This window comes from Heterocephalus glaber, unplaced genomic scaffold (assembly GCF_053883595.1).
Source record: "Heterocephalus glaber isolate CG9 unplaced genomic scaffold, H.glaber_assembly_v1.0 deba00000809, whole genome shotgun sequence".
In the NCBI taxonomy this organism is placed as follows: Eukaryota; Metazoa; Chordata; class Mammalia; order Rodentia; family Bathyergidae; genus Heterocephalus; species Heterocephalus glaber.
This window is the reverse complement of record NW_028258163.1, coordinates 235259-258500: the sequence shown is the minus strand read 5'-3', so window position 1 is coordinate 258500 and position 23242 is coordinate 235259. Positions and strand designations below refer to the sequence as shown.

General features: G+C 35.5%; 1 protein-coding gene across 5 annotated transcripts in view; it reads right to left on the bottom strand.

The window, feature by feature from the left end:
* Positions 1-23242, bottom strand: part of Golm2 (golgi membrane protein 2) — a 138489-nt gene that overhangs the window by 51139 nt on the left and 64108 nt on the right. For all 5 annotated transcript variants that reach the window (XM_004861727.2, XM_021241712.2, XM_021241714.2 and 2 more), the window contains exons 2-6: positions 23163-23217; positions 14631-14733; positions 12651-12741; positions 8252-8393; positions 7853-7933 (exon numbers count right to left, since the gene is read on the bottom strand). In XM_004861727.2, the coding sequence (XP_004861784.1) occupies positions 7853-7933; positions 8252-8393; positions 12651-12741; positions 14631-14733; positions 23163-23217 (472 nt within the window). The remainder of the gene's footprint in view (positions 1-7852; positions 7934-8251; positions 8394-12650; positions 12742-14630; positions 14734-23162; positions 23218-23242) is intronic.

The following is a 23242-nucleotide window of genomic DNA, read 5'->3' as shown; positions in this document are numbered from 1 at the left end:
TTGTTATTCTTCTTCACATCAACTAGCAGCTGCTGGACTGATTTCTCATGGACCCTTACAATTTTAAAGTAATTTTTCTTTTCCTGATCACTAATTACAATCTTATCTTCTATATCTGAAATTCTGTCCTCACATTGGCTCATTCTGCTGTGTAGACTTACAATGGAGTTTTTAATCTCCTGGAAATTTGTTTGCATGTGTTTTATGGATTCCATTTGTTTCCTATGTTGGGATTCCATCATGTTCTTGAGCTCCTCTCTAGATTTATTAACCATGTCTTCCACTGTGAGCACAATTTCTGCTGTTATGTGAGAAATGATTTCTGATTTCATTTTTTCCAGATCCTCTTTTGTTGCCAGTTCAGGGAGTCCAGGTGGTTGAGTATCAGATTGTGCCATCTCATTTCCCCTTGGGGTTGCTGTAGGTGATCTGGAAGTCTGGTTTTGAGACTTGTTTATGCGTCTTCTCATTTCAACAGGTGGTGTGGGGGGGTGCTGCTGGCGCCTGCATGGCTCACCTCCTCTGTGCTTGAGGGTGGTGATACGTGGCCCAGAAGCCTCCTCTGGTGTGCTGGGAGCAGCTCACCTCCTCTGTGCTTGCCAATAGCCATTCTTTCTGCAGTGAGATGGAATCTCAGTGTTGTTCTAATTTGTATTTCTTGAATGACCAATGAGGCTGAGCATTTTTTTCATATATTTATTTGCTGTTTGTACTTCTTCCTCTGAGAAGTGTCCATTCATTTCATATTCATTTTGGGTTAGGTCTTTGTTTTTGTTTTTGAGATAAGGTGTCACTATGTAGCCCAGGCTGGACTTGAACTTGCCACAATAATCTTGCCTCAGTCTCCTGAGGGTTAGGATTATAGATGTGTGTCACTATGCCTGGTTTGATTGGGATTTTTTTTGGAGACAGGGTCTCACGGTGTAGTTCAGACTGGCCTTGAGCTTGCAGCAATCCTCCTGCCTCAGCCTCTTGAGTGCTGAGTTTATAGGTGTGCACCACCATGCCCAGGCTGGATTGGGTCTTTAACTTTGGGGTCTGAATTTTGAGTTCATTATGCATTCCAGATATTAGTCCTTTGTCTGAGAAGTAGCTGGTAAAATAATTTTTCCCATTCTGTGAGTTCTCTCTTCACTCTGTTAGTGGTTTCTTTTGCTATGCAGAAGCATTTTACAGTGGACCCTTGACTTACAAACTCAATTTGTTCAAGAGGGCTGGTCTTAACTCAAGTTGGTCAACTGAAGGCTCAGGCTCCTCTAAATAGCCTTCAAATTCTCTCTCCTCTATACAGACAAATCTCAGTGTTCCTTAGAGAGACGTTGGCCCAGGATTTCTCAACCCCACACAGGACAGGGTGTTGTAAGGTTCCTTCCAGAACTCTTTAAGGGTTAAATCTGTATCTGAGACTACCTGGAAGAACAAGCAGCCAGCATTCAGGTCTTAACTCAAGACTCTGTTTGTAAGTTAAAACTAAAATTCCGGGCATAACCCAAGTTGTTCGTATGTCAGGCTGGTTGTAACTTGAGGGTCCATTGTAATTTGATGTGATCCCAGTTGTTGATTCTTTGTAGTATTTCCTGTGCAATGGATTTCATTCATAAAGTCTTTGCCTACACTTATGTCTTTGAGAGTTTTATTATATTATTTTATTTATATATTATAAATAAAGTTTGGGGGGGAGGTTGTTTGAGACAGGATCTCACTATGTATATCAGGGTGGCCTCAAAATCATTATATACCCCAGGCTGACCTTGAACTCATGGTGACCCTCCTGCCTCAGCCTCCTCAGTGCTGGGATTACAGGTGTGAGCCACATACCCAGCTGTTTTTATATTTAGATCTTTGATCCATTTCAATTTTAGATTAGTTCATGGTAAAGATATGGGTATAGGTTCAATCTTTCACATGTGGAAAGCCAGTTTTCCCAGCACCATTTATTAAAGAGGCTATCTTAAATCAGGCTAACTTCAAATCAGGGATTGTGATGCCCCCTGCCTTGTCCTTATTGCCCAGAATTGCTTTTCCTATTCTGGGTCTCTCTTGGTCCCATATGAATGCTGGGTTATTTTTTCTAGTGCCATGAGTTATGCTACTGGTATTTTGATTAGGATTACATCTGTATAACAGGTTTGGCAGTATGGCAATTTTCACTATGTTGGTTCTGCCTGTGCAAGAACAGGTGCTATCTTCCCATTTTCTGATATCCTCTGATCTTTTTCAGAGTACTGTTGTTTTCAATGTAAAGGACTTTTGTTTCCTTTGTTAGACTGATTACAAAGTATTTCATTTTTCCTGATGCTACTGTGAAAGGTGCCGTTTCCCTAATTTCTCTCTTAGTGAGTTTGTTATTCATGTACAGGAATGCTATTGATTTTTTTTTGTACCAAGGATCGAACTTGGGTCCTTGTGCTTGTGAGGCAGGCGGTAGAACCACTGAGCTAAATCCCTGGCCCAATGCTATTGATTTTTGAGTGTTATTTGCATCCTGTTATGCTACTGACTTTGGTTATTAATTCTAGGAGTCTTTTGGTGGAGTTTTTGAGGTCTTCATGTAGAGTATCATGTCAAAAGCAAATAATGATAATTTAACTTTTTCCTTTCCTATCCATATTTCTTTGACTTCTTTCTCTTGTCTAATTGCTCTGGCTAATGTTTCCAGAACTATTCTGAACAGGAGTGGTGATAGTAGGCATCCTTGTCTTGCTCCTGCTTTTAGAGTGAAAGCTTTCAGTTTTTGACCATTTAGTATGATGTTGGCTGTTGCTTTGTCATAGATGGCTTTTATCAGATTGAGATAAAAAAACTTATCCAATTTTCTGTAGGTTTTTTTTTGGTACCAGGGATCAAACTCAGGACCTTGCGCTTGTGAGGCAGGTGCGGTGCTACTGAGCTGAATTCCCAGCCTTGCTGTAGGGTTTTTATAGTGAATGGGTGTTGGACTTTGTCAAACACTTTTTTTTGCATTTATTGAGATGATCATGTGGTTTCTGTCCTTGATTCTGTTAATGTGGTGTATTAAATTTATTTATTTGTATATGTGGAACCATGCCTGCATCCCTGGGATGAATCCTACTTGATCATAGTATATAACCTTCTTGATAATTTGCTGCATTCTGTTTGCCAATATCTTATTGAAGATTTTTGCATGTATGTTCATTAAGGAGATCGGCCCGTAGGTCTCTTTTTTGGTTGGATCCTTCTCTGGTTTTGGTATCAGAGTAATGCTTGCTTCTAGGAATGATTTGGGTGGCAGTGTTTCCCTTTCAATTTCACTAGAGTTTGAGGAGTAGAATGCCATTAGATCCTCTCTTAAGTTCTTGTAGAATTCAGCAGTGAATCAATCAGGACCTGAGTTTTTCTTCATTGGTAGTTTTAAAAATTACTTCAATTTCATTAGGATTATTTAAATTTTTTATATCTTTTATTCAGTTTTGGTAATTTGTATGTCTAGGAATTTGTCCATTTCTTCTGAGTTTTCTATCTTATTAGAGTACAGGTTCTTAAAGTAGGTACTAATAATCTGGATTTCACCAGGAGCTGTTGTGATTTCACCCTTTTCATTCCTATTTGCATGAATCTGGGTCTTTTCTTTCCTTCTTTTGATAAGGTTGGCTAAGGGGAAATTTTATTTAATCTTTCAAAGAACCAGTTCTTTTGATAAACTGTATTGTTTTCTTAGTCTCAACTACATTAATTTCTGCTTTGATCTTTATAATTTCCTTCCTTGTATGAGCTGTGGGTTTAACTGGCTCGTCTTCTAGAACCTGAAGTTCAACATTAGGCTATTTATTTGAGCTCGTTTTGTTTTTCTGATGTGGAAATTCACTGCTATAAATTTCCTTTATAGGACTGTTTTCATTGCGACCTATTAGTTCTGGTATGTTGTACTGGCATTATCATTTAATTGTAGAAACTGTCTAATTTCTTCTTTAATTTCATCTGTGACCCACTGATTCTTCGGGAGGATGTTATTTAATTTCCATGTATTTATGTATTTTTTGTGGCCTCTTTTGCTATTTATTTCCAATTTCACCACACTATGATTTAAAAATATCCATGGGATAATATTAATTCCTTTGAATTTACCTAAGCATGTTCTGTTGAGTTAGTATGTGGTCTATTTTGGAGAAAGTCCTTTAAGCAGCTGAGAAATATGTGTATTCTGTTGTTGTGGGGTGGATTACTCTTTAGATATCTACTAAGTACATTTGTTCAAAGGTTTGATTCAGCTCTGATATTTCTTTGTTGCTTTTTTTTGTCTAGTTGATCTATTTTTGTCAGTGGAGTATGAGGTGCCCCATTACAATTCTATTAGTGCTTATCTCATTTTTCATATAATTAGCATTTGTTTGATATAGCTTGGTGTGCTAATATTTGGTGCATATATATTTCTGATTGTTATTTCTTCCTCTTGGACTGTTCCCTTAACATTATTACATAGTGACCTTCTTTGTCTCTTCTGACCAGCCTTGGTTTGAAATACTTTGTCTGCAAATAGAATAGCTACCTCTGCTTTTTTTTGGTTCCTATGGCATGAAGTATTGTTTTTCATCCTTTGATTTTCAGTCTATGGCTTCTTTTTCAGTTAGTTTCTTGTATGCAGCATATTGTTGGATTTTGTATCTTGATCAATTCTGCCAATCTGCTTCTTTTGATTGGTGAATTGAGACCATTCATATCAATGGTTATAACTAACAGGTTTGGACTTGTTCTCATCAACATATTATATTTCTTTTTTTTAACATATTATTTTTCTATTGTTGTTTCTCTTTCCCTTCTATTTCATTTATTTCTTTGCCTGGTGGATTCATTCTATTGGGATTCTTGAAATTGTGTTTTTCTAAAATATCCTTTTTGGTAGTCATAAATTTCATCAGATGGTCCTTATCATGGAAGTATCTTATTTCTCCATCAATTCTGAAAGATAATTTTGTGGGGTACATCAATCTGAGTGGAGGCTGTTTTCTTTTAGGGCTTGAACTACTTCACCGCAAGCTCTCCTTGACTTAAAAGTCTGTGTTGAGAAGTCTGCTGTTATTCCTTTTTTTTTGGTACTGAGGATTGAACTCAGGACCTTGTGGTTGTGAGGCAGGCAGCAGTACCACCGAGCTAAATCCCCGGCTCTCTGACACCTTTTAATATTTTGTTGTTGTGTTGAATTTCTGAAATATTTACTATTATATTCCTTGGTATAGTTTTTTTTTTATCATGTCTAACTGGAGTTCCATATGCCTCACTTATCTATATGTCAAATTCTTTTCCCATGCTTGGGAAATTTTCTGCTATTACTTCTGTGAATAGTTTTTTTTAATGACCTTTGTGCTAGCTTCTGATTTTTCATTGATTCTAATTAATCTTATTATTCTTCTTTGCAATTGTCTACCAGCTGTTTGACTGATTTTTTTTGTGGTCCCTTGGTATTTTTAAGAAGTCTTTCATTTGATGACTGCTAACCACAAACTAGTCTTCTAGATCTGATATTCTATCTTCATATTGGTTCATTCTTCTGTGTCTACTTTCAATAGAATTTTTAATCTACTAGGCATCTATTTGAATCTGTTTTATGGAATCCAGTTCTTTCCTATGTTGGACATTCATAGTTTCCATCACTTTCCTAAGTTCCTCAATTTTTTAAAATCAGTATGTACTCTAGATTCACTAACCATATCCTTTAGTATGGTCATTATCTCCTTAATTATCTGTGTAAATATATTTTTTCTAGAGCCTTATTCATCTGCTTTGTTAATTCCATTGCTACCATTTCCAGAAGTTCAGCTTAGTGGCTTTTTTTTTTTTTTTTGGTACAGGGATTGAAGTGCGGCTTTTGATTTCTTCCACCTCTATACTGCCTGGATTTGCCTTGGGCAAGGTGATGTCCGGGGTTGGGTTGCATCTTGCTTCTGTGGTTTCTCACTTTCTATTTTGCTTTTTAAAAATTTGTTTTCTGTGTTGATGGTTGTAAATTGCTTCTGGTAGTAGCTTTATTACTAGTATAAAGACTGCTTTAGGACATGACTACTTTTCAGAAATGTCTTCTAGGCATAGCTGCCCTGTACATCTGTCCCAAGATCTTGCCTCTCCTTTTTATTAGGGATGAAGAGTTGCAGCCTGTTTGGTCTAGCACCCAGTTCTTTGGTATTATACTGAGCTCCTGTATTGTCATTTCATCATATAAGAGCCTGTTTTCAATACTGCTTTCAACTAATGTCTGAATCAGTGGTTCTCAAACTTTAGATTGGAATCCCTCAGAGAGCTTGTTAAAATATAGACTGCTGGGCTCTATCCCTGAAATGTCTAGTTCAGTAGATATGGAATGAAATGTAAGAATATGTATTTTTTTTCTTCTTTTTTTTTTTCCCGGTATCAGAGATCAAACTTAGGACCTTGCACTTGTGAGGCAGGTACAGTGCCACTGAGCTAAATCCCTGGCCCAAGAATCTGTATTTTTAACAAGTTCCTAGGGAACCCTTCCACTGTTGGTCCAGAGAACACACTTTGAGAATCAATGGATTACTTCATTATCTTACAATAAAATTGTACCCATGCTAACTCTGTATCTTCAAATTCATGTCACTTTATTTTAGCATATAGTACGAATTGGAAACCTACAGGAATGTAGATATGAAAGAATTTGAGAAGACAACAGTTATACAAATGAAAGGACTAATTTGCACCTCAGACATTCAGCAATTTCAGACACATACAACTGGATATAAACACAGGTAATCGGGGCCTGGGAATTTAGCTCAGAGGTACCAAGCCTGCCTTACAAGCACAAGGTCATGAGTTTGATCTCCAGTACCCCCCATAAAAAGATATAAAACACAGAGGTAATCACTAAAACTAAGAAGGAATAAAAAGGTAAAAATATGCTGTTACTTTGAATTTTTCCACCACAATAAATTGAAGTTAGCATGGAGAAATATGTGTAATAGTCTAGAAACAGAAATGACAAGAAAAACAGGAAGAAAAAAACTGAGTGGGATTAGGCTATAACAGCAAGTTGAATTAGGACTTGAAGGGAAAACAGATAAGAATTATCTGTTAATGAAGAAAGAGATATACAATGAAGTGGCCATAAAAGGAAAAGAAAAAATAGTAAATAAACTATCCAAAATTGTATAGTAGTAATTTACTGAAAGGACAAACCAAGTCCTAAAGCCTTAATAACCCCTATAAAGTATCACTATGTTGTATCAGAATATACCAACAAGGCTAGAGAGATAGCTCAGTGCTACAGTGTGTGTTTAGCAAGCATGAGGCCATGGGTTCACTCTCCAAAAGGCAGCAGCAGGTCAACATCCCAGCAAATCTGCGAACATTAAGTATGAAATAAAAGAGCTCAGTATACTTTTGGTAAACATAAATGACTAACACAGGACTGCTGTCATGAGCAATAACTGAGTCATTAAGAAAAAGTTAAAAAAATACTCCGGTTTCTCTTCAGATAGAATAAATCTTTTGCCTTTTACTAAAAAAAAAAAGAAAAGAAAAGAAAGAAAAGAAAAAGTTAAAAAAATGGCTGACTCTTATGAAGGCAAAAACAAGCATTTTATATATTTAGCAAAAAATATCCTAAGAGCCAGAGATTTAGCTCAGTGGTTCCGCTGCCTGCCTCGAAAGCACAAGGTCCCCAGTTCGATCCCTGGTACAAAAAAAAAAACTTTAAAAAAATATCCTAAGAATTATATCCAAAGAAGTCCTGGTTAATTAATGGGTAGTTAGTTAAGCAGAAATATCAATAATTATCCAGACATTTGTGACCTTTCCAAGTTTCATCCCAAAAGACAATGGGGCCACATGAAAAATAATACAACTGCTTTAGCTGAATTCTCCAATGATTTTTACTTACAGGTGGGAAGATCATCAACTTTAGCTAGGTCATTTTCTTCTACTCCAGGCATCCCTGCATCACCATCTCGTTTGATTTGCTCTGCCCAAGTAACAAAAAGATATAACTTCTATATTTTTTCTTATATAAATGAAAATGCTTTGAAGGAAAGTAGCAACCAGTTTCTAAAGCAATAGGCTACACTGACTGAACATTTTTACATCTTGCTTTTCACATAGTCCTAACTCCAAAATAACTTTTCTTTTCTATCAAAGGATCCAAATTTTAAACCATACAAACACTAATCATATCTACATATGAACTAAAATCAAACAATCTTATGATTGAAAATGTTCACTTTGAAATGGGATGAAAAAGTCAGTATCTTATTAATACAAAACAAAATAATAATAATAATACCTTTTCCACGTGGAATATGATTACTTGAGGGTTCTTCATTTTTATCTGCAGCATTCTCATCTACTTTTGGAATATTATTAGGTACTACATGATTGCTTATATCCAATTCTTTTCCATCAGATTGAACTTTTAGGGCCTCTTGCTGTAAGATAAAGATTTTATAACAATAAATATTTTCCAGTTCAAAATGTTAAACCATGGATACAACTATTAATTAAATGTTCTGAAACAGTTCATCTTTTAAAACATATACATGGGTTCAAATTTGGTGATGTGGAACATACTATTATTTTCTGTTCAGTTTTATTGCTGATATGAAATCAAAGCATAATCCACATTTAAAAGCCTATAATTACAGCAAATAGCCCAAGATGCTAAGCAGAGAGAACTCTCTCTGGCCACACTGAGGGAGTGAGTCTAGTAAGACAGCCTGCAGAGCAGTGTGGGTTGCCTTGATGGCCTGCATTTGGGCACTATCCAAGGTTCTAGGGGCAGAGTGAGTTCTCTGTTGGCATATGCAGGCTTCAGGCAGATGGCAGAACAGGAGGAATCTAGCAAACAGATGCCCCTTCAAGTGTGAGAGGTGGCTGAGACTGTCAGGCTTTCCTTAAGCAGGAATAGCAAGAAAGAAAACCCATCAACTCCTCCAGTGGTAGCCCTGGCCACCCAAGCACAGCAAGTAACAGCAAGACAACACTTAAGTCAGTGTTCCTTGTAACTTGTTCCTAATCATACCATCTTCTGGGAAGCTTAAATCTTCAGGTACATGATCAAGCCTAATTAATTTCTGTTGGTGGACCAGTTTTGAGTTACCTCAGTGGGAAATTCAGAAAGGAAAGGAGTAAAAGAATGCATATGGCAGGGTCGTTTAATTAATATTTAATGCACATATATGTGTTTATAAATGTTAAAGGATTATGCATTGTAATTATTAGTCATGTTATAAAAATAGTACAAAAACCTAGGAAAACAAGCACCAAATTTTTTTTGGTATTTTGAGACAGAGGCTCAGTACATAGTTCAGGCTGGTTTTGAACTATGCAGTCCAGGCTAGCCTTGAATTCACAGGGATCCTCCTGCCTCAGCCTCCTGAGTGCTGAGATTACAGGCATGAGCCACCACACTTGGCTCTGAATCTTTGTGTGTGCGTGCGTGTGTGTGTGTGTGTGTGTGTGTGTGTGTGTACTGGGGGTTGAACTCAGGACCTTGCATTTGTCAGACAGGCACAGTGCTACTGAGCTACATCCCCAGCCCCTCGGCTCTGAGTTTTACGAATGTGTCATAATAAAAAAGAAAGGGTACTCTGATAATCAGGTGTAGACCTAGGATACCTAGGTATAGATATTCTAGCATCTAGGCAGATGAATTAAAAAACAAACATTTGGACCTATCTCATAGTTTACAAAGTGCTTTCACATCTATCCTTTAATAGAGATAAATGAGCAGTATAAAGAAAAACAAAATAAAAGTAAAGCTTTAAAAAACTAGGTAGCTTGTCCTAGGTCACAAAGCTACAGAATTATGGAGAAAGGATTCAAACATATTCTTTCTGACTCTAAATCCCACATTTTATGGCAATTTGGTAAGCTATAACTAATTCTAAGAGTTTTAACATTGGTGAATAAAAGGATAAAATGAAATATTTGAACAAGTCAATATAAAAGCCAAGGGGGAGAAAAATCCATGAGGTACCACCTGAGCAGCCACTTTATATCTCTGTGTTATTCACTACTGTGCTATAGCCTAAGACTAACTCTACAGTACTTCACTGTTTTTGCAGATGTGGATTAAACAAACTATTGAAAACGAAAAGTCAAGAAACTGCTGTTCAAAACATTTCCTACTGAAAATAGCTAAGAAAGATGCCACCCCTTCAAAATTAACGATACTGCCTTTATGTGAATAAATAACATTAAAATATTCTTAACAAAATGGCTTTCTAAATGCAATGTATAGTGAGGCAGCCTCCTCATTGTTTGTTAGATAAACTTTTTATTCTGAAATAATTTTAAATTTGCAGAAAAGTAACAGCTTATATTACTACAGTACATTTACAAAACCAAGAAATCAATATTAGTACATTATTATTAACTAAACTCCACGCTATATTTTTCTTAGGTCTTTTTTTCTGTTCCAAGACCCCATTTGGGCCACTATATTGTTTGGTTTTGTCCTGGTTCTGGGGATTGAACACTGAAATATATCCCCAGCCATTTAAAAAAAATTTTATGTTGAGGCAGGATCTCGCTAAGTTGCTAAGCTTCCCAGGCTGGGTTCAAACTTGCAATCCTCCTGCCCCAGATAATTATAGGCATGTGTCATCATGCCCAGCTACTATACCGTATGTAAGTACTCAAGTATTCTTTTCCTCTGCTCTGTGATGGTCTCTCTGCCCGTGTAGCACAAAAGTAGTAAGTTAATTTTATTAATGGATACTAAAATGTGAATTTCTTATAATATTCTGATGTCATATAACACTTTTTGAATTTTTTCAACTGCTTTAAAATGCTGGATTTGGCCTCTGGGCTATAATTTGCTGATCCTTTTCTTAAAATAATTTCTAAGATAAATAGTGCTTTGTTAATTAGTAAATTAATAGATCATACAAATAAATCCATGAATATAATTTATGCTTGTTTCATATAGTTAACATCGGATTCGTCCCTATGAAAAATGAACTCAAATTTCCCCAGAACTAACTTGTAGTACAAATTGAAGAACTGGAAATTAAGGGCAGGGAGTAGGATCAGGCAGCTGGTACAAGGTAAGGACTAGTGTGCTACCCCAGAAAGAAATTCCTCAGTAACCTCCATCTGTGCCCTGACTTGTTCCAATTAGGGCAAGATAAGGGAAAGAAAGAACTGAAGAGGTACCCATTAATCCGTAACATTAAAATAACCTAGTACAGAAAAGCCAAAGAGAACTACAGCTGCCTGTAAGTATAGGAGTAATTGGTGTAGGTGTAGGAAAGCCTACATACTAGGCTTGGAATGACATAATTGCACAGCAAACCTCTCTTCCCTTTTGTATTCTACTGTCCTCTTCTAATCTTTCAGTGTCTCAGTACTATCTTTTGGCTTTCCTCAAAGCCACTATGATAGTCATGTATTCAGGCCTGCCTTCTCCCATCACTCAAACCTCTTCTGTCTTCACAGTAGATCACGGATGGGCAGCAACTATTACACTTTGTGGATTCAAAAAATGAAAAATAAATGATGCTCTCAGCATTCCACCCTAATACTATGGAAAAGCTAAGAACAAAAAGCTAATGTCTTTAACTTGAAGGTAAGATGCTATCAAAGAGCAAAACAAATACTTTCCATTATTAAATCTTTCTTCGCTTTAAAGCACAAGACTACATACATCATGCCTAGTCAGATAAGGTTACATAATACCAAAAAATTATTCATTTCCATAGCAGCTAGTGATCTTCAGAAAAAATCTATTTCTAAAATAAGCTCTGTGACATAGCAATTTAGGATGGATAACTTAACAAAAGAATCTGCCACTTTAAAAATTATGAATGAGAGATTGCTAGAGGTGCAGCATGCACAAGAACCTGGATTTGATCTCCAGCACAGGAAAAAACAAAAACAGAAAAAAGAATCAAAGTTGGTTGCAGGGGTTAGTGTGCATTTCTGTTTTAAGAAAGGGTATGAAAATTACAGATTGATAATAAAGGAAATTTTCTCAATTTTTTCTCTTTCTCAAGTGTATAAAATAGAAAGTAACTGATTTTCAGTAAAATGTTATCCACCCTAAAATTTGATAAGTATATTAACAATAGAAGGTGTTATTACTACTTGCTATTGTTATGGTTTGTATCTTGATGTCCCTCAACAGCCTCAGGTGCAGCTTTTGGAAGGTGACTGAATTATGGGGGGATAATAGTACACGCATGCTTGTAAATCCCAGCACTCTAGGGGGCGGAGTCAGGAGGATCTCAAGTTTGAGCCAAACCTGGGCAACTTAGTGAGACCCAGTCTCAAAATTTAACAACCAAACCTCAAACCAAACCAAACAAAAAAATGGCTAAGGATGTGACTCAGTGTAAAGGCTGTGGGTTCAATTACCAGGACCATCAAAAAAAAAAAAATGGAGTTAAGACAGTTTTGGGACTGTAGAGCCCTTGCCTAGTATGAACAAGACCCCAGGTTCAATATTCACCACTGGGAAAAAAAGTTAAGGTTTTATTTTTTACAATGTCTGATTTACTTGACAATAAAGCCACTGTGAATTATATTTTGGATTAGGCAGGCTAGAATGCTTAAATATGTTTCATGACAAAAGTACAATTTTAATTTCTTTTAAAAGCAAAACATTTATTGGAAATTTTAATTTCTAATTACATGATTTATAACAAAACATATTTTAATTAAGGATATTGTTTTAAATTTACCTTTTGTTCTTGCAAAAACTGATCTGCTAACTTTTTAATATTTTCTTCATGCTGTGCTCTTAATTCCTTGATCTGCTGTCCACACTGAAAACTAAATTACAAAGTCATTCTTTTAGATTATATTGTGTTAGGTTGAATACTCAAAGTTGTCTACAAATTGATCTAAATGAACATAAAAATGAGAGGACAAATAATTCAGTCAAAAATGTTTAAATATTTTAACTAATAAAGTTAATAAAAAAATAGAAATTAGAAAGATGAAAATTCTTTTTCTATTATTTTATGAATTGCATCTATAAAAAACAATTGTCAAATAGAAGAGAAATATGCTACAGAAAACTATGAGACCAAGTTATAGTAATAAGTGAGAAAAACTGCTAAGGAATGGCTATTCATCTGTAAATACTGTAGTACTTTAAATAGTATGATAAAAGTCTTAGCCATAGAATAATGGGAATAGAAGAAACAAATAAGAAAGTAGACTATGCTAACGAGAAAATGGAATAAAAAGCAAAAGAGATGAAGATAGTAACCTTCCCCTGTACAAGCAGTCAAAAGATACATATAGATTGTTCATGTAAAAAGAAACATTTAGTTAATAAGTGGGTACAAAAATGTTAACTTTCACCATTATAAAATGTAAATTAAACTTCCTATATGGATATATGGTAGTACCTTAGTCTCATATAGTAGCAAACTTAAGCTAAAATGATAACCAACATTGGTAGGGTAAAGAGAAACATCTGTATTACAAATTAATATAATCATTTTAGAAAGTAACCTTTGCTTTAAGAGCAACAACTGGCAAAACACTTTCTCAGGAATCCTACATTTGAGAATACACATGGGTAAAATAATGACAGGCAATCTTTTCCATAAACAAATTTTAAAGCTGTGACAGATTTAACAGTGAGAAAAAAATTTCCATAGTGGTCCTACAATTGGGAGAAACTAAATAAATTTGGTACATTAATATCTGGAATAATATATTATCCCTCAATATGTTTAATCTTCAATCCTATAGATCAGTGATGGCGAACCTTTTAGAGCCAAGTGCCAAACTGCAACCCAAAACCCCCTTCTTATTGCAAAGTGCCAGCACTGCAATTAAACCTGAATACTGTGGGTTTAAATTTAGAAAAAACAACTCTATATTAATATCTTTTGTGTTAAAAGAAAACACAGTAATGCATGTGGCATAGGTTTGCCACTACTGCTATAGATATATGGAAAAGTACTATATGTTGTTCGGTTAAAATACATGCACGAGGAGATGCATATTGCTAAGCATGAACAGTAAGAAGTTAGGAACAGGGCTGGGATTTAGCTCAGTGGTGCCACCGCCTGCCTCACAAGCGCAAGGTCCCAAGTTCGACACCCTGTACACCACCCCCCAAAAAAGGAACAGATAAAACTATTTCAAAATATGGTGAATCCTTCTAATTTTTGGTGTACAGATCTAAAAATTACCCTTTATCATAAAATTGACCAAAGATATTATAAAAGTTTCTAAAGAGTAATTGTTAGAAAGGCCCCTAAGAGTTTCCCCAGCTTTACCACCAGATGTGTGAGCTGGGGGCTAAGTGCAGAAGAGGAAAAGCAGCCAATTCTTAGTCCCTCGGCTCTTCTGGGGATACCTCAGTACTGGCTTCTTCTTCTGGATGCCCCTCAGAAAGAAGCAAAGAACCTTCTTTCAGTCTTTGCCACATCTTATTTGATAAAACTGTAAGATTTTTGTCCCATCATGAACCCTGCAGCATGGACAAACCCAGTACGTCCAGAAGAGATATCTGAATGGTATTTAACATATCAAAATAAAAGTATGGATCTCAAAGAGGCATTGAAAGACAAAATAAAACAAATTTAAAATACCAAATAAAATGAAAAAAGAAAAAGCCAGAAAAGCAGAGATAAATTAAGTTCAAAAGTTGGAGATAAGTATTTCAGATTCATGAACACTGGTGGGACATAGCATCTTACCTTTCATATTCTAACCTCTTCACAAGGTAAGTGTTGTTCTTTCTATAGTCCTGAAGCTGGTCTTCTTGTCGAAGAAACTCCTGACGAAGCTCAGCAAGTTGCTCTATCCACACAAGAACCAAAGGGAATCAAGTTTATTTATTGCAATGTCGCCTGCTGAAAAACTATGGGATTTTTTTCAGTCACATATATTCCTCAATTTCTTTACTCATATTCTCAGGAAGTTAAATTATATAATTAATAGCACATTTAATTGCCTTTTGTAACACATTCTGGTCAATAAAATCTATTTTTAAAACAATATAGCCTTAAATGTTTTCACATCAACCTGAAATACTTTTAAAATTATACTTCATATCTTAATATTGTAATTTAAAAAATGTATAACTGATATTGTGTAACAGGAAGAAAAGGTCGAAAAGAGCAGGGTAATTGGGAGGGGTAGGGGAAGGGAAAAAAGGGAAAGGAAAAAATATGAGAAGAGGAAAAAAATGGAAACAAGGTCTTTGCAAATAGGGAAGAGTGGAGGGGGTGAAGGGAGGGCAAGGGAAGGGGAAAAAAAAAAAGAACCAAGAGACTCATGCAATGGTACAAGATCCCAATGATGAATGTAACTGTATTTTATACCTAAAATGTACCAATAAAGTTAATGGGGAAAAAAATAAATAAATAAAGAGCAATGGGAAAAAAATTATACTTCATATTGTGTAGGCACATGATAAACCGTAGAGAGTACCAAAAACCACCTATTTCTATAAACCTATTTGCTTTACAAAAGTAGAGAAACAAATCATATGCATTAGATACAATTAGAATGGGCACTGAATTCAAGGCTTCTTCTGTCTACCAACTTAAGGTGCCAATCTCTTTAGAGTTCACTTCCTAGTTCTGCTATTGATGCCTGATTCACATAACCCAAAAAACTCTTTCAAATTTCTGGTCTAGGATTTAAAGTTTCAAGCTGTAATAGATAACATGAAAATCTAGGTTAGATAGTACTTCACCACGTGTGCTTTTTTTGTTTTGGTACTGGGCAATGTGTGTGTGTGTGTGTGTGTGTGTGTGTGTGTGTGTGTGAGACGTTAGGACCTTGCACTCACTATGTAGTAGCCCAGGCTGACCTTGAACTCAGGACAATCCTCCTACCTCAGCCTCCCAAGTGTTGAGATTATAGGCCTGCACCACCAACACTGGCTTGTTATTTTTTGATTTCCCGCTGATGGCCATTCTTTCTGGGGTGAGATGGAATTGCGGTGCTGTTTTAATCTGCATTTCTCTAATGGCCTGTGATGTTGAGCATTTCTTCGTGTATTTATTGGCCATCTGTACTTCTGTGAAGTGTCTAGTAATTTTGCTTGCCTAATTTCTGATTGGATCTTTCATTTAGGGGGGGATCTAAATTTTAGAAATTCTTTTTTTTTTTTTTTTTTTTTGGTACTGGGGATCAAACTCAGGTTCTTGCGCTTATGAGGCAGGCACTGGAACCACTAAGCTAAATCCCTGGCCCAAAAATTCTTTACATATTCTAGGTTTTAGTCTATTAGATGAATCGTTGGCAAGTATTTTTTCCCATTCTAGAGGTTGTCTTTTCACTTCGTTGGTTACTTTTGCTCTGCAAAAGCTTTTTAATTTAACATGATCCCATTTGTTGATTCTCAGAACTATTTCCTGTGCACTTGGGGATCTGTTCAGAAAGTACTTGCCTATGCCTGTGACTTCAAGAGTTTTTATCCATCTTGTCTTCCAGCAGGTTAAGTGTTTCTGGTTTAACATTTAGTTCTTTGATCCATTTTGATTTTAGTTTAGTATATGGTGAGAGATCTATATTCAATCTAGACCAATCTTTTGCGTGTGGATAGCCAGTTTGCTCCACACCACTTACTAAAGAGGCTATTTTTCCTTCAGTGTATATTTTTGGTCCCTTTGTCAAAGACCAAATAGTTGAATGTACTTGGGTTTACTTCTGCATCCTCTAATCTTTTCCATTAATCCTCATGTCTGTTTTTATGCTAGTACCATGCTGTTTCTATCACAGCTTTGTAATATAGCTTCAAGTCCAGGATTGTGGTACATCCTGCTTTGCTCTTTTTATCCAAGATTACTTTTGCTATTCTGGGTCTCCTGATTCTGTAACAATAGGATTGTTTTCTCCTGTTCTGTGAGGAAAGTTGTTGAAATTTTCATCGGAATTGCATTAAAACCTTACATCAATTTTGGAAATATTGCCATTATGACTATATTGGTTCTGGCTATTCAGGACAGGGATATCTTTTCATTTTCTGATGTCCTCTTCAATCTCCTTTTCAGAGTACTGTAGTTTTTACTGTAGAGGTCTTTTGCTTCCTTAAGTTAATTACTAAGTATTTATTTTTTCTTGGGGCTATTGTAAAATAGAATTTTCCTTAATTTCTTTCTCAGTGGGTTCATTATTAGTATACAAGAATGCTACTGATTTTTGTACCCTGCTACATTATTGAATTTTGTTATTAATTCCAAGAGTCTTTTGGTGGATTATTTTGGGATCTTCTATGTAGAGGATCATATCATTTGCAAATAATGATAATTTGACTTCTTTCTTTCCTATACATATCCATTTTTCCCCTTTTTCTTGTCTAATTGTTCTTGGTAATGTTTCAAGTACTAATGTTGAACAGCTGTGATGACAGAAGATACCCTTGTTTTGTTCTTGTTTTAAGAGAGAAAGCTTTCAGTTTTTCCCCCTTTAATATGATGTTGGCAGTAGGTTTGTCAAAAATGGCTATTATCAGATTGAAATAAGGTCTTTCTATACCTATTCTTGTCAGTTTAAAAATTTTTTTTATTTTTGGTCCCGGGGATCGAACTCGGGTCCTTGTGCTTGCGAGGCAGGCAGCGGAACCACTGAGCTAAATCCCCAACCCTCTCGCCAGTGTTTTTATCAGAGATTTGGATTTTGTCAAAGGCTTTTTCTCTGTCTGTAGATCATGTGATTTTTGTCCTTGCTTCTATTTATGTGATGTACTACATTTATTGATTTGCAAACATTGAACCATCTGTGCATGCCTGGGACGAAGCATACCTGGTTATGATGTATCATCTATTTGATGATTTGTTGCATTGTTTGCCAGTATCTTGTTGAGGATTTTTGCATTTATATTCATGAAAGAGATTGTCTATAGTTCTCTTTTTTGGTTGGATCCTTGTCTGGTTTTGGAATCAGGGAAATGCTAGTTTCCAGGAATGACTGTTGGACTATTTTTTCCCATTCAATTTCATTAAAAAGCTTGAGAAGTATTAGTATTAGAGGTTCCCTTTAAGTTTTTGCAGAATTCAGCAGTGAAGCTGTCTGGACATGGGCTTTTCTTAGTTGGTAGGTTGTTTATTACTGCTTCAATTTCATCACCTGTTATTAGATTATTCAGGGTTTTTAAATCTTGGTTCAATTTTGGTAATTCATATGTATCTAGGAATGTACCCATTTCTTCCGAATTCTCCAATTTATTTGTGTATAGGTTTGCAAAGTAGTTGTTAACAAGGTTTTTATTTTGGCAGTGTCTATTGTGATTCTACCTTCATTTCTAATTGCATTGATTTGGGTCGTTTCTCTCCTTTTGTTTAGATTGGTTAAAGGTTTGTCTACTTTGTTTATTCCTTGAAAGAACCAACTCTCAGATTCATTAATTCTTTTTATTTTTTTGTGTCAATTTCATTGATTTCTATTGTGATCTTTATAATTTCCTTCCTTGTACTAGCTTTGGGTTTGGATTGTTCTTGTTTTTCTAAGATCTTGAGGTGCAATGTCAGGTTGTTTATTTGGGCTTGCTCTGTTTTCGTGACGTGGGCATTCGCAGGTAGTAACTTCTTTTGTTAAAGCTGCTTTCATTGTGTCCCATAAGTTTTGGTATGTTATACTGGCATTATCATTTAGTCTTATTTCTTCCTTGATTTCTTCTTTAACCCACTGTTCAGTCAAGATTGTACTGTTTAGTACTGTTTAGTTTTGTACTGAATAATTTCTGTGTTTTCTTTTGTTGTTGATTTCTAACTTCATTGTACCATGGTCTGCTCCTATGCATGGTAAAATTTCAATTATTCTACAATTACTTAAGGCTAATTTATTGGCTAGCATGTGGTCTATTTTGGAGAAAGTTCCATGTGCTGCTGAAAAGGATGTGTATTCTGTTGGTGTTGAGTGGAACACTGTATATAGTTATCTATTAAGTTCATTTGTTTGAGGGTTTTGTTCAACACTGGTATTTCTTTGTTGATTTATTGTCTAGTTTGATCAATTTGTTTCACTTATACTACTAGTTTTAGTTCACTGAAAAGAAACTTTTGTGTTACTATCTGTTTCTTCTTTGTGAGAGACTTGTCTGTCTTATATTGAGTTTCTCTTGTACTCTGAGTTATCTTTAAGATTATGATACACACTGTATTAACTATTGTTATTCTCTTATTATGAAATTTTATTTTTCCATAAAAAATTTTTTTTTAAATTAAAAAATTTTATCACAGTAAGACACATTGCCATTAATCTTTCTCAAAATACTACTTCTTGCTTCAAACACACTTATACTATCATTCTTGCCACTTCCTGAAGCATTTCTGGAAGTTCTCTTGTGAGTGTCTTTATGAGGTATGCAGGTGTGATAAAAAAAATATGCTGAATGCTACTGCCAAGTGCCATTCAATGGGAAGACAGGCTCATAAAAACATATGGTGTGTCCTTATTCACTGGATCTGCTACAGTGTGACTTCTGGATTTTCCCCAAGTCAAAGGACCAGAAAAGGTAATGTTTTGAATTGATTCAGGACATCAAGGCAGCCACAATAATACAACTAAAGACATTCATGAAAGAGGACTTCCAAAAATGCCTCAGAAAGTGGAAAGAAGGGTGGGGTAAGTGTTTTGGAAGTAAGGGAGACCATTTTGAGGGGCAATTAACAGCAATGTATCTTTTACTGTAATAGATTTTAAAAATTTAAACACTGCATTTTTTTCTATCATGCCCTGTGTTTTTAAAAAGGAGATAGATGTAGGGGCTGGGAGTGTAGCTCAGTGGTATGCTTAGCATAGGTGAGGCTATAGAACCAATCCTCAGCACTCAAAACATTTAAAAATAAAAGATGCAAAAAGCACGTGTTAATATATCGTGTAATTGTGTCTATATAAAATGCATATAAAAAATCAAGGTGTTCTGAGTGATTATGCCTGGTGGTGAGATTCTAAAATATTCCTTTTTTCTCCACCTTTTTTTTTTTTTTTTTTTGGTGCCAGGGATTCATCTCAGGACCTTGTACTTCCTAGGCTGGTGCGGTGCCATTTTTTCTATCTTCTAATTTTTATTATAGAATTATCATTGTGGCAATATAAATAAATAAAAATTTAAGTCACATGAACATTTCCTGATGTACACAAATAAAAAGATTAACAATATAATAGCTATTATACTGTAAAATAATCAAGTATGAAAAATTGGTAATTTGTGTGGAGCTAGTGTTACAGCTCAGTAGTACAGCAACTGCCTAGCAAATGCAGGGCCCTGGGTTTTATCCCTGGAACTACAGGAAAAAAAATTTCAATGATTTGTATGTTCACAGTTAATAATCTTTACATATTCAAGCCAGATTTAAAATTTCTTCTTTTATTCCATGAATTTTCCAATATGTAAACACAGTCAATATACTCAACCTCAGAAATACGTGATGAATCTGTGGCCATAAACAACACATTCAGCTTGTTACCTGTTCCTGTACCCCATCTCTTAAGATACAGGGCTGGAAAGAACAGAAACCCTGCCTGACCCTAGTGGTGAATGTTAATTCTATAGAAAAAATGAGGTTCGTGTAGCAAGCAGTGACAAAAAGACTTGTGGCTAGGAATGGAAGGACCAGTTCAATTAACCTGTGCTCAGAGTGGACAGGTTTTAGAACTGCATGTTACTGTAGTGAAAGAAAACAGTAACTACCAGGAATGGATTAAAACTGATGCTCTTTCTGGTAAAGAGCCATTCTTCTCAGGGACTGTGGAAAAGAAAGATCACAGATCCGTTTTCCTTTCCAGTTAGGCTGCCTTTTCCTACACTGTAAAATGCCTGAAATAGTTTTAGAATGAATCTGCAGCTTAGTGTGTTTTAAGTGGTTTTTTTTTCCCTCCCACAAAGCTTGCCACTGTCAAAACTCCTTTAACAGGAAACAAAGTTTACATTTAATTTTATATTTAAAAAAAGGCTAAGTGAAAATAAATGACTTAAAATATAACTGACAAAAAAATAAAACATCAATATAAATGAGTTTTAGCTCTTATAAAACATCAGATTCTTTTCTGTTTGAATACAGGAAAAGGATTATAAAGTAGAGAGTTGATTGGTACCTTAAGTGGGTCAAAAAAAGACTTGAACTACAAAAAGTAAGCAGGCCAGAAAGTAAAATTTTACTTTTGACTGATTGGCATGTGTTTTCATCATATGAATGCAGACATACTATGTGTCTTGTGCAGCTGAACTTCAAGAAGTAAGAGTGGAGTGTGTGAGACCATGGGTTCAATCTCCACCACAAAAAAATACTAATAGTAATATAATAACAACAATAATAAGGTCTAGGGGAAAAAGGATTTGCCTAGGGGCAGCTTTTGTTACTGTTGCTGTTACTGTTTTGTAGTACCAAGGATTGAACGCAGGATCTCGGTAGGTGAATACTCTACCACTGAGCTACATTCCCAGCTCTTTTAATTTTTTGTTTGTTTTGTTTTGTTTTAATTTTGAGACTGGTCACACTAAGTCATGCAGGCTGGCCTTTATTTACAGTCCTACTGCCTCAGCCTTGCAAGTGCTGGGATTATAAACTATGCTAAGATGTCCACCTACGACCAGTTTGGTTTTTTGTTTTTTGTTTTGGTTCCGGGATTGAACTTGGGACTTTGCGCTTGCGAGGCAGGTGGCAGCACCACTGAGCTAAATCCCCAGCCCTATGACCAGTTTTTAAAACAAAACAATTATGTACTTACTTCTACAAAATTGTGGATTCAAATTTTGTTTCCATAATGGGTATACAAAAAAGGTGAGCTATTTAAAATAAATTAATGTATATCAGAAAATTTTACAACAGGAATTTTACCAAAACCAAACCAAACCAAAACAACTCTCATTCCTTTTACTGCCAGGAAAATGTTAATCACTATAAGTTTTAAAGGGTCTTTATTTCTATTCTAATATATCAAATATTAATTTTAAAAATAGTCAAATCTGGATTTTACAGTTAACTTGTCAAGAGACTGTTTCAGCAGAAATCATTACTAAGTTGCAAAAGTTACACTAATGAAGTTCAATCTTGGACCGGGGATGTAGCTCACTGGCACCACACCTGCTTTCCAAATCTCAGTAAGTGTAAAAGTTGTACAGCTCAACATTCAAGTTAATCTTTTTCTCTGCTGAGGAGTATTATGCGAAATTTCCAGATATTTCAAGCCCTATCCAATACGTAATGGCTTTGCTAAATGAAGAGGAACATTCTACTACATTACAAAGCCAGCTCAGGTTGCTAGAGGATGATAAGAGATTCTCTAATTCTAAAGAGCCTCAAGATAATAATAAAGGGATATTTATGACATTAGAGAATATGTAGTACCCACAAACTTAGAGCCAATGCATTACCAACTTTTATTTTTTGTTTTTTGCGACAGGGTCTTAAGATGTACTGTGTAGGCTGGCCTTCTATTCATTATGTATCCTGCTGGTCTAGAACTCGCAGTGATACTCCTGCCTCAGCCTCCCAAGTGCAGGGATCACAAGCATTCGCCACCACACCTAGCTGCAAGCTTTTAAAAAACATAGTTCTGCTAACCACAGTGTGTGAGTGACATGAGAGTTGGTCCTCAGACCCCAAACTTCAAAAACCCAGCAGACGCCAGATGTGGTGGTGCATACCTGTAATCCCAGCACTTGAGAGGCTGAGGCAGAAGGATCACTGCAAGTTTGAGGCCAGCCTGGGATACATAGTAAGAGATGCTGTCTCAAAAAAAAAAAAAAAGGACAGCAGATGGTATACGTAATATGAAGCTGAGTGTAGATCTTGTTCTCCTTACCTACTTTTCCCATAAAAAAGTCAATTATTTCCGATCATTTCATCTAAGAGAAAATACATATTTTAAAATTTAGTATTATTTATTTATTACATATTTATCTATTTTCCAGGTTTCTTTCTGTTCCCAAGTTTTCCAAAACATTAAACTTGGAGGATCAGTACCAGCATCTTGACCTGAATGGGTTATTTGCGATTAGACACAATGCAGGGAGAATGCACCCCACCTTTTCGAGAACGCTTCATTATATGAACCTTGTCTAACACAAGATTAAAATGCAGACCTTAAATTTTGACTTGCACCATCTATAAAATAATATTAAATAATTCTTTATTATATTTTCAGAAAAGAGATGAATGTTTTACCACCAAGCCTTGTTCAGAAAATCATATTTCATTTAGCTGTTTAACTATTTAATTCTTGAATATTTTAGACATATAATGACTATTATCTTTAATTTATAATTTTCTTACCTTTTAAATGATGTATGTCTGCCATCTGATATGATATGTTGTTCTGTAGTTTAACCTGAAAAAACAAGTTTTCATTTTAC